At 42.2% G+C, this 12,819-nt stretch overlaps 1 protein-coding gene across 1 annotated transcript; it reads left to right on the top strand.

Annotated features, from left to right (window-relative positions):
• Window positions 1–140: 140 nt before the first annotated feature.
• Window positions 141–9,019, top strand: LOC139381771 (potassium inwardly rectifying channel subfamily J member 2a). Its single transcript, XM_071125523.1, has 2 exons — window positions 141–323; window positions 5,244–9,019. The coding sequence occupies exon 2, from the start codon at window positions 5,523–5,525 to the stop codon at window positions 6,798–6,800; it is 1,278 nt and encodes a 425-aa protein (XP_070981624.1). The 5' UTR covers window positions 141–323; window positions 5,244–5,522; the 3' UTR covers window positions 6,801–9,019.
• Window positions 9,020–12,819: the final 3,800 nt, after the last annotated feature.

The raw sequence follows: 12,819 nt of genomic DNA, 5'->3' as shown, positions 1-12,819 counted from the left end.
CAAGTTTCAAACAGCAGTTTCAGTGTATCAACCGACTATATTAGCGCGTTTTCGTCTCTGTAATACTATTGGCTGGGTATGGACCAGAAGGCGGAGCATGCCGGTATACGCTATTTAAATTGCTCTGGCGAACTATTTGCGAACCACATTGTCAAGACCAGTCATTTTAGTGACATGAGGGACTGTCGGTTATCGCTGTCATCATAACAAGGCAACTACTTAAAAACAGAAACAAACGGTTTGAAAAGTGTGGATACCAGAGAACATAACTTCTGGAATATAATTTAAACTGTCCGTTGATCCGGTCTACAAATGAGCAACTGGTAGGTTTAAAATCCTCTTTCTAGCAATTCGTATCAAACTTTTGGGGAAGTTGATGATGCTGAATGCATGACATGGAAGAATACTCGAGTCTATTACATAACTATTAGCCACCTCAATAGACTCCGTTTTATTTTATTTGATCTCTAGGCCTATTTGAAAAGCGTGGAACAGTGGCACTTGAATGGATGCGCTGCGCAGGGGAGTAGGGATACGGGCGATTTACACGACAAAGTCATATCCACTGTGGCTGATAGCTTGCAGAGAATATAACTGCTATTCATCATTGTTTATGAATTTAAATAATTTGATCAAACTATTTAAACCCAGCATAATACGTTTAAGTGCGATAAACATGTAATGTTTATGCGTGGGCTGATTCATGCATGTATGATGCAATAGGCTACACTTCTTGCAAATATATGCAATACAAACATTTTACATTTGCCATGCAATCATTGTAAGTCATAGGCCCTATATTATCAATGTAAACATATATGCTTGTAGGCCTACAGTTCTAACTTGTCTGAATTGAATGTTTGAAAGACGCAGTTGGTTCCCATTTTTTTAGGCCGCACCTGTTCCTATTTGTAGATGGCATTTGCCTTATTTTGAGTGCCGCTTGGAGCCTGGCTGTAGATACATATTTTATTGTATGTTAAAATGGTAGTCGTAAATTAAACATTGTAAAATATTTTTTTTGTGTGTGTGGCTGCAGAGGTATAGTAGCACTGTAACAATTGCAAGACCATCCCTTAGGCACTCGTGAACAACTGTGCGCTGGCAGTAGGTCAGGGTTACCGTAAATTCTGTAAATTCTGTGTCTGCAGAGAAACTTCAACCATGACATTGTTTCCAGTGAATGTTGGCACTATATATAAATCTCTCAGATTAGGCCAGTCCATGAGTACTGTGATTCAGTTTGCCGCAGAGCATAATTATCCCACTGATCAAAAAGGGTCTGTAATAATAGAATAATAGACAGTTATACTTTTCCATTCTGTTACCATGGTCCCATAGAAACAGATAGGAATATCGCTGTTTAGAATCTATTGATCTTCCTAAAAGCAACACAAAATTAAGGATCCTGTCAAACCACAAAATCTAAATAAACAAAGGAAACAAAACAGCCTTATCTATTCAATTTCGACACTAAACTTCCTATTAATCAAGTACTGTGTAAACCAGACAATCATCCTAATTGATATTCATTGAGGAGAGGTTGTAATGCTGACTGACTTTGCATGTCATATTACTGATTACTGCCAACAATGCAAACTTCCCCAAATAATGCCCAAGTTTGATGAATGAGGTGCTCTTAACTCCACTCATCACCAACATGCTATTTGAGATCCAATTTAATAAGATATTTTAGGACTAATTCTAGGAGCTGATACTGCAGATATCACACTTTAAAGATCGAATCCTTAATAGTGAAACGTCCACGTCCTTTTGTGATATTACAACAACAAAGAGGTTACTGCAAACAGTGGACAATATTTTTTCCCCTCAAACAGTCATTGCAAGTGTTATAGAACAGTAGCATTTTTATTTATTCGTTATTTTACCAGGTAAGTTGACTGAGAACACACTCTCATTTGCAGCAACGACCTGGGGAATAGTTACAGGGGAGAGGAGGGGGATGAATGAGCCAATTGTAAACTGGGGATTATTAGGTGACCATGATGGTTTGAGGGCCAGATTGGGAATTTAGCCAGGACACCTGGGTTAACACCCCTACTCTTGCGATAAGTGCCATGGGAGCTTTAATGACCTCAGAGAGTCAAGACACCCATTTAACGTCCCATCCGAAAGACAGCACCCTACACAGGGCAGTTTCCCCAATCACTGCCCTGGGGTATTGGGATATTTTTTTAGACCAGAGGAAAGTGTGCCTCCTACTGGCCCTCCAACACCACTTCCAGCAGCATCTGGTATCCCATCCAGGACCTGACCAGGACCAGCCCTGCTTAGCTTCAGAAGCAAGCAAGCAGTGGTATGCTGCTGGATAAGCATATGTACTGCCATTTTATTTCTTGATGCACAACGCCCCCCACCTCTGTTTCGTCAACAAAAACAATAACATCCATGGGGCGGACAGTGGTGCTGTTTCCCCTAGTGCGGATTCTATCTTTAAACTTACTTAGAAACATGAAAATAAATATCTGAAGTCAGTCTACACACTACAGAAACGTTTGTAAATTAACAAAAGAGAGACTGCAGTTTAATCATAGCTAAACATCTCTGATGTGTTTACTCTGAGTAAAAGTAATTCTATTTGGGGATTTAAGTATTGCAAGGGAACACAAAGAAAATATATATTTTCCTGACGCACTCATGTTCCTTTTCATCATTGACTCTCATATCATAAAATCTCCCAAAAGTCTTTACTAAATTCAATACATTTCTTGTAAATGGAAAAACCCCTACCAAACCAAACAAAAGCGTTCACAATGTCCGTTGCAACCATGGCTAGGACATGTATAACAGAGCAGACACAGGCAGGAAGGGCTCTCTTTTAATGAGTGGTGTTACAGTAGTGCCAGAGTTAGAGCCCTCACAGGACAGCCATTTTGCTGCTGAGAGAAGATGAAGTCCCAGAGGACTCTGTGTCAACAAGTTACGTTGATGCCCTCAAATGCACACATGAGCCAGAGAAAGAGGGATACTGTGTACACTTTCATGTTCACATTTCCCCACTAATCGGGAAAGTTTCCACAAACATTTGTGTAGTCAAGTCACACAGCAAATGGAATAACTGTTATTTCTGTACCACTGACACCCCATTTAAAAATGCATCATTACTACCTGAAAACACCAAGCACCACTACACGGTGCCAAAAGCCCTGGTCTGCCCTAGAAAGCCTGTGTAAATTATGATAGCCGGAACAGCTAAACAATAAAAAATGTTGACGGCCATTTTGGCCTGTAAAATTAGTTTATTATGATCAAGTTCAATCCACACAGTTAATTATTAAAACGTTTGCTACAAATCAAGATATTTAATTAAATGGTGATCCATTCTGACTACACTTGTTGTCACTCAGGATCACGTGCTGGCACAGACCAATCACAGACTGGCAGGCTACGAGGAGGCTTGTGCCCTTATGCACACTCGTTGCACGTGCACCTCAGGGGTTGTGATGTGCTTTCCCGGTGAGAGCGCAGATTCAACGAGCCTGTCAAGTAGAGATGGAGGGGCTAACCAATGGCTATGGGGCTTCCGTTATTGACGCCGACGTCATCTAGCAGCGTTGAGTTGACTCTCAGGCATGATGAAAACGATTACATCGACCATGATCTATTGTTAGTTACGGCCACTTTCTCCATGATCCTTAGCAATTTTTTTTTGTTTTTGTTGGTGCCACTCAGCCCCATTCAGCCATATGGCGAACTTCAAATTCAAATACTTCCGGCTTCATGAGCCATTGGGAGTTTTCAGTTGGAATGCATGGATGAAGTCAGCGCTATCAACATCTACTGGTTTTAATGGGTATGGTTGTGATTAGCAAGGTATGTGAAAATGGACATTAAGAATGCACCAGTGGGCAATGAGTCAGGAAGAGTGGTGCATGCACCGTGCAACGTGACAAACAGGCTGGTGTGGCCGTCTTCACGGTAGGGTTGTCACAGTAAAAGAATTGCGATACTCAGAGGTATCGTGGCAAGGAAAATGTTCTAATAATGGAAACGAGCAGCCTTATGTTGCCAACCAGAATCACATGTTTATTTTCCAAGCTATAGCACACAATATGTTACCTACAGTAGGTTTCTTAAAGGACCAAAGAGTTTTATCCATAGAAAATTAGGTTTCGTAGTATCGCAATACTGGTATTGAGACAACCCTACTGTCGTGACAACCCTACTTCACAGAGTGGAAGTGACTGACGGGTCTACTTGACAGGTGACGGGCCTACTGACAACCCTACTTCACAGAGTGGAAGTGACGGGCCTACTTGACAGGTGACGTGCCTACTGACAACCCTACTTCACAGAGTGGAAGTGACGGGCCTACTTGACAGGTGACGGGCCTACTGACAACCCTACTTCACAGAGTGGAAGTGACGGGCCTACTTGACAGGTGACGGGCCTACTGACAACCCTACTTCACAGAGTGGAAGTGACGGGCCTACTTGACAGGTGACGGGCCTACTGACAACCCTACTTCACAGAGTGGAAGTGACGGGCCTACTTGACAGGTGACGGGCCTACTGACAACCCTACTTCACAGAGTGCAATATTAAACCAATCATTCATTTTCTGCTTTAACAAGACTGTTATTTCCTCTTCCATGTTGCAACAAATGTGCTGGTAAATATAACATTTTGAAGGTACATGTGCATCCGACGATGATCAGTCATCAGTTAACAGTAACGGTAGGTCAAGAACTTGAAAAAAGTCCAAAGAATCCCGTCCATGGGATCCCGTAGAAACACTGTAACCCACAATCCAACAAGAAATTATCTTGTCGACACTGAGGCCAACAAAAACAAGTATGCTTTGTGAATGACCATCAGTGGGACCTTACTCCTATTACTCTGTGACCTCTCTCAGTGGAGAGTGGAAAAGCCAGGATCGGGGTTGTGAATACGGTTGTTATTTTGTCATAACTGAATGAAATATTGTTGGCTTGAGGAGACGTACTTGTTCTTGCTCTTGGGTATACAGCATTTGATGGTATTCTCTGGCTGCACACACTACATGGTAATCGAATGGATAATGATATAATAATTCATGACAGTTGGTGACTATTTCATGTACAGAGTTCAGATTGGAAGCTGTTACCATTAAATAAGGACATTGAGTTCATATTGCTTTTATCATGACTCGTATCATTACTAACAGATTTTTACCTCTGTATCCGTTCTTTGACACCGTCAGTAAGTCTAACACCTTTCTCTCTCTATCTCTTTTTCCCTCAGCATACGTCATTGCTGGGGTCCGGTCGCCCGATGAGAGAGCGCTGATCAACTCATCATCCTCAGCCCTGTGGATACCAGAGGCTGTCAAGGACCAAGAGAGAGAGAGGCTTTGTCTCCTCCTCCCTCCGTCCCCCTGTCCGCCTCACTTCACCACCCCATTTCCTGCTTGAGTTGGTCCCCCTTAGCGTTTCAAAACTGTTTCTCCAACGCTTTTTCCAAAAACTCAGACTGTTTTCCAAAGCAGAAGCAGCGCCACAGCCCTCCCACCAGAACGAGGTGATGGGAAGTGTGCGAGCCAACCGCTACAGCATAGTGTCAACCGAGGAGCACGGCATGAAGTTGGCCACTGTGGCAGTGCCCAACGGGTACGGCAAGGGCAAGGTGCACACGAGGCACCAGCCCCAGAGCCGCTTTGTCAAGAAGGACGGTCACTGCAACGTGCAGTTCATCAATGTCTCTGAGAAGGGCCAGCGTTATCTCGCCGACATCTTTACGACCTGTGTGGACATCCGCTGGCGGTGGATGTTCGTCATCTTCTGCCTGGCGTTCCTCCTGTCGTGGCTGTTCTTCGGCTGTGTCTTCTGGCTGGTCGCCATCTTCCATGGGGACCTGGAGAACGACGCCCAGAAGTGTGTCTCCAACGTTAGTAGTTTTACCGCAGCCTTCCTCTTCTCCATCGAGACCCAGACCACCATCGGCTATGGCTACCGCTATGTAACCGACGAGTGTCCTGTGGCGGTCTTCATGGTGGTCTTCCAGAGCATTGTGGGCTGCATCATTGATGCCTTCATCATCGGCGCCGTCATGGCCAAGATGGCCAAGCCCAAGAAAAGGAACGAGACGCTGGTGTTCAGCCACAACGCTACAGTGGCCATGAGGGACAACAAGCTGTGTCTAATGTGGCGCGTGGGGAACCTGAGGAAAAGCCACCTGGTGGAGGCCCACGTTCGGGCACAGCTCCTCAAGTCGCGCACCACTGCAGAGGGGGAGTTCATCCCTCTGGACCAAGTGGACATCGACGTGGGCTTCGACAGTGGAGTCGACCGTATCTTCCTGGTGTCCCCCATCACCATCGTCCACGAGATCAGCGAGGACAGCCCATTCTATGACATGAGCAAGCAACAGCTGGAGACGTCCGAGTTTGAGATCGTGGTAATCCTGGAGGGGATGGTGGAGGCCACGGCCATGACCACCCAGTGCCGCAGCTCCTACCTGGCCAGCGAGATCCTCTGGGGCCACCGCTTTGACCCGGTGCTCTTCGAGGAGAAGAGCTACTACAAGGTGGACTACTCTCGCTTTCATAAGACTTACGAGGTGCCCAGCACTCCGCTGTGCAGTGCCAGAGACCTGGCAGAGAAAAAATACATCCTGTCCAGCTCCAACTCCTTCTGTTACGAGAACGAGGTGGCGCTGACTAACAAAGAGGAAACGGACGAGGGGAACGGGGGTAGCGTGGGCCCAGACGTAACTCACACAGACAATATCTCAGACTCTGCACGTCACCAGGCCACTGTGCCACTAGAGCCCAGGCCCCTGAGGCGAGAATCTGAAATATAACTGTGCAGAGACTTCAAACCACCTCACAGAGAAGAAGTTTCTGATTCTAGAATCACGTCTTGTTGTTCCAAAAGGCACATTGAGCTGAGCTGGGCCTTGTGTAAAGGACAGATTCATGCCGAAGGTACTGCTGTGGGAACGGGGTAGCCGGGGACTTGTATGTAATAGTTTCTTAAAACAATGTAATTGCATATTACAACAAAAACAGCACTATGAAATGTGCATAGATGAAGGAAAATGTTCTTGAAAAATGGTTCCCACAAGAAAATGAAAAGTATACATCTCTTTAGCATCTATATAATATTGGAAGGGATGTTAGATATAATGACTTGAAATTAGCAGACGTCTCTGTGTATCTGTCCAGCAAATAATGAACAAGATGGTTTTAAGAACTATAGTTTTGATTTCTATTCACTGCCCTTAAGTTGAAAAGAAAAATGCTGCTATATGCAAATTCTCTACTTTCTCGTTTCAGAGGAACTGGGGAAAAACAAACAAAGATGTCCTCCCATAGAGTAAGAGAGACATTTTGAAAGTTCTGCTCTTTCAGAGTGAAAACCAAATATGTTTTTATTTAGCTAATTTGCACTTTTTAATTGATCATGGGCAACCATCTCCAAAGTACTATAAAGTTATTTAATGTTTATCCAAACAATTAAGCTGTAATTCAGCCCTTTTTCTTTATAATGAGATTGGAATGTATCACCAATTTTCCAGTGAATGCACAACTGATTTTGGCTTTGACTAGAGCCTCATGTTGCAGTGAACTGGGCGATCTTTGAAGGCTTTAGTGAATTGCACCAAAGGAAATGTAGCTTTAACCTATTGGAGAAAATACTATGCAGCTGTTGTAAAGTAGCGGAACAAATCCTTAAAAACAACAACAACTAAATTATCAATTTGATACCTTTTTATATGAACTGCTACTTCAATACAGTACTTATCCAAAGCAGATATTTGAACCTGTATGGACTTTTGTTATTTGAGCTGGTCTCATAACAGACATACAACATAACATACTGTACATGTAAGGGCCGTTCAATGCTGGTCAATTCAATAGAAACATGCCTGTTTTCTGTTTTGTGTGAAGGAAATGAGCAGGGTGGTATTAGTATTGAAATTTAGCATAACTGAATTAATGCCTACAAGACAAGGGGGAGTGAAAATGAGCATACAGATGTTCTCAAAAAGTGCTGCTATGTTGTTGCATTTTGTAGGGTTTGATAACAGAAGAAGCCAAAGAGTATTATTATCATCATAATAATTGTTGAGTGTCTCATCCATTTGTTAATGGTAGTAGTAGAGCATTTTTCAAAAGTAAAAAAAAATGTAGAGGAAATAATTATTTTCCAACACTCCTTTTAGATGTGTTCACAGCACTTAATTGGAACTCATTCAGCATAAGACTTAATCAATCTCACTGTGATACAGTCATGATACGCAAAGTTATGATGAGAGGCTTTCAGTAAAGTGTTACCGTCATTTTCATATTCAAAGCCAAAGATCTAAGCCAGACTAGACTAGATCAGCAACATGTTTTAACAGTTTTTCTTAGGTGTTAGCACATGCTCAGAAAATAACTCAAGTACAGTGTTACAATAGTTATTTTTCAGTAAAAGATATGTTTAAGCAAAACAACAAAACATCAGTTTCGTCTTAGTACTTAGGTCGTCCACAATTCTGCCATCACAAAAAGAGAATATCTTCTCCTAAATTCTCTTTAAATAAGGAGAGTATAAAATACAATGCATCTACCCCTCTATCATACCCTATCAATGTCTTTGCTGTTCATGAACGTGTACTTATATCCAGAGTATGCCTAAGGATTACCATGCCTTGATATCAAATATTATTTTATTTTTCATTTCAAGTTGTTTATTGTTTTACTTGGGAATCTTGGATTGGAAAACATGGTTTAAACTAAGCCAACAGTACTGTAACCTAGGCATATTAATAAGATATATTGAAAGCCTATAGAGTTTGCATTATGGCAAATCTATCTCCTATTTCTTTGACTGAAGGCCATTCGGCTAAAATGTTCCCGTTCTTGTACATAGACCCCCTCCCTCCCTGTTGCAGTAATTTTGTATCAGAGTCTTCCAGTTTTACTGCAAAGCAATGGAATGTAAAGATTTTATATTATTAATAATGTTATTATTGTTATTGTACATGCTATTATATTGTTACTTTTTTCAATAAAACCTCAATGAATGATCAAATGATGTTGTGTTTATTGCCATTGTAATAATGATTATAATAATTTAAGATATTGACATACAGTAACACAGTAAACCACCAATGATTTAAAGTTACCTAAAAATCTGTTATTGAGGTCATGTAAAAACAAAAGTATTATCTTCCATCAGGGAAATAATATGTTAAATATCTATCATCAGGCTTCTGGGGTTACTGTAGGATGTTGTGAAACTCCCCCCTTATCTTGTATCTAGTACTAAGGCAACAATCCATTGAATAAACCAGACAAAGTTTGTGATATATTTATGAGAACATCTCAGTGTCCCTCTTTGAGAATATGAACAATCCTCAAGACAGATACGTCTTTGCCAAATGGCACCCTATTCCCTACATAATGCACTACTTTTGACCAGAGCTCTGCTCCATGGTCAAATGTAGTACACTATATAGGGAGTAGGGTACCATTTGGGATGCAATATGGAAAAATACAGAATTGGCCAAGGGCCAGTGGATCAGCTCTGGTAGAGTATGTTTTGAAGGGACCCTGTACATGTGCGTCAGAAGTCTTACCTTCTACAGTAGTGGTTTAGCTTGTGATACTAAGCAGCACCCCTGTCCTACGTCTTGTCGACTTCCTAGAACGCATTAGGGATTATTATTAAACCAATAGGGATTAGCAGCACCCCTTTCTATTTCTCTCACTCTGACACACTCCACCTACAGTATATCCATCTATTTCAGTTTCTCTTGCTTCGACACACTTTCCCCGGCACTTTCCTGCTCTGTACATCGCTCATCTTGTCTTCCAGTCCACTGTAATTGTATTGATCTTTGTGCTGCTCATAATGAGTGTTCCAATTCTTCACAATTAGTCTATTATTCATAGATGAGTGTCAATCTGTGGTTTCCAATCAACTTCAGCTACTGTAACTCCCCAGACCATGAGAATGGATTGCTGTATTTCAAGTATAACCAGAGTATGGTCAGACTTTGGGCTACTTTTCAATCCTCCACGGTTTTGAGTGTTTTTATCACTGATTTATCTCTACATCCCATCATTTACATGTATCTCAACTGTGACATTGAGTGAAAATGTGGTTTTATTCTCCAAGATATTTAACAAATGTATATAATTTAAGTTTCAAACATAGTCCATTTCTTTCAATGATCTCTGCACAACAGACAGTATTATAGTGTCAGGGAAATGTGCAATGATACAAAGCAATATTTCATTAGTGACAGATATTATGGTTAAACCGGGAATCTATAGGAGTGCTCTAAATCACAGGTCTGCTCTGAATACAAAATTAATGAGAGAAAAAAAAATGGTTTGACACTTTTTAACAGTGTCTTGTGTAATTGCCCTGTCATCATGTCACAAAGACAAAATCCAGTATTGGAAGAGAGCAAAAATAAACGGATGACAATAACCCTCCACCCCTGCACGTGTGTTCAAGAGAGAAGAGGGATGATGGAGAAAAACAGGAGAAAACCGAGCTCCATGGAAAATTCCTAAGTGTACAGTTCATGAAGATTGACACTAATGTCAACTTCTGGAGTCTTGACTCTGGAGTCAGTGCTGTGGATGTGTGGATGTGTGTGGATGTGTGTGGATGTGTGTGTGTGTGTGTGTGTGTGTGTGTGTGTGTCTGTGTGTGTGTGTGTGTGTGTGCGTGTGTGCGTGTGTGCGTGTGTGCGCGTGTGCGCGTGTGCGCGTGTGCGCGTGTGTGCGTGTGTGCGTGTGTTTGTGTTTGACGTATTCTGGCAGCTTAGTGATCTGATTCACTTCCTATCAAACTGGCAGAAGAGAGAGAAATGGAGTTTGATAATAACTCCAGTTCTGTTCTAAGAATCGACTCATTTGTCAAGAATTACTCAAAAACCCTATGGGCCCTGGTCAAAAGTAGTGCACTATATAGCAAATTGGATGCTATTTGGGATGAAGACACTGCCCAGCAAACATGAAGCTATTGGCCACATGTGGGTATTTGGTGGGCGCCAAAAACACCAAGCCCACACCAAGCCCAGCACTGGCTAGCCCACACCAAGCCCAGCACAGTCCAGCTACGTCATAATGTAGAGGCGGGATCTCATTCGAAAATTTGAGGCCGTGGTTTCAGCATATACTCCAATTCATGTTGTTAAGTGAAAAATAACCAAATGTAAAAACACCATTCAAGCCAATGAGCGTTCCAAATGATCTTGGAATCTTATTTTTTAGATATGACCTCTAAGGTCACAAGCAATTTTTGTGTGAACATCTCTTGGAGTGTCGTTCCAGTTTAAGTGTTTTGTTGTGTGATGTCAAAAAACATATAATAATAACAATAATTTAAAACCCAAAGTGGACTTGTGATGTTTGTTTGTTTCTTCAGATCAGAGGGAGAAGGCGCTCCGTGCGACTCAACTTGGGGAAATACCTGTTTCTTGCTTTGCTCTGTTGAAGGGAGTGATTTTTGTGGTAGCGTGTGTGGAGGAGGAGCAATTTAAGCTGAAATTCCTGGTGTTTGTGATGCCCGCTATTTGGTCCAACGCATATCCGGTGGGGAGCATGGTGAAACCGAGATGACAGTCTGTTATTTTGAGCTTCTATTCAGAGTCTCTATATGAGTTATGCTGTTAGAGCTTTTGTACCGAATACACTGCGGTATTATAGGTGTCATGTTTATGGTCATGTCACAGGAGTGTGTTGGAGGTAGATTCCAAGATGTGGGAAGTGTGCAGGAGGACATGGGACAGAGGAATGTGTAGTTTCGGTGGGAAAAGTTGTGTGTGTCAACTATAGGGGTGCCAATGTTGCTGGAGATCGGAAGTGTCTGGTGCAAGAGAGGCAGGTTGAGGTGGCCAGAGTCAGAGTAGTGCAGAAGATATTTTATGCTGAGGCAGTGAAGAAAGTAGAGGAGGGTGGATCAAAGTTGAGGGACTCTGAGAGGATCCCTGTGAATAGTAGATCTGTGCCAGAACAGAGGGATAGGCCAATGCATGATATATGTTTCAGTAAGGTTAGCTTCTCAGTAAGGTTAGCTTCTTCTTGTTCATAGCAATGGTTATCAACTGTACTGCAGAGATGGAATGTATGTCACAGAAAATAGATTTTGTGGTGGCAGCTGCAGAGAAGTACTTAGGTGTACGATATTTGACTTCAGAAGAGTTACATGGTGTGTGGAGTGGTAGTGTTCCGTCCTCTCAGGCCATTGGCCTGGGGTAGGATCAGATAGGGTTAAAGTAGTGTAATAAGGTGCTGGGTTTTAATATTGGATGCCAAATGCCGTTAAACTCCACCGAAGAGGATAAACACTGCCATTGATGAAGTCTGTAAAAAGATAAGTGCATGTCAAATAAGATAAAAGTTTAAGTGGTAAAAATATGTATATAGCAACATCTCTCTTTTCTTTCTGATGCAATGTAATGGGCAGCCGACCCAAAAGGTTTGGCTTATTTCAGGCGAAATGAGGGCTGCCCACAATGTGCCACACTGGGCCAATGCCTTGGGGGCCAATGTGGAGCCGTACGAGCAAAGGTGCATCGGCCCAATGTGGGAAGCCTACGTGGGGCCAATATTTTAGCCCGTATTGGGCCCACATCATGCCAATGTCATGTTGGCTGGGTATGTACCGCTAAGGGAGGAGGGCAATAAAAGTGAGACACGGAAGGGGACATTGGTGAGAAAGTATGGAGTAAGGAGTCAATCCATTTCTGGTTACACCATTTAATAATCAATTTATTCATTGAATTATTAATTTAAAAGTAGTGACTAGGAAAGGCACATTGAGGCTACTTCCTGTTCAAAAGGAAATAATAGTCCAATATTGTTAAGTGCCTT

This window comes from Oncorhynchus clarkii, chromosome 23, assembly GCF_045791955.1.
Source record: "Oncorhynchus clarkii lewisi isolate Uvic-CL-2024 chromosome 23, UVic_Ocla_1.0, whole genome shotgun sequence".
In the NCBI taxonomy this organism is placed as follows: domain Eukaryota; kingdom Metazoa; phylum Chordata; class Actinopteri; order Salmoniformes; family Salmonidae; genus Oncorhynchus; species Oncorhynchus clarkii.
This window is presented reverse-complemented; position numbering and strand designations above follow the sequence as displayed.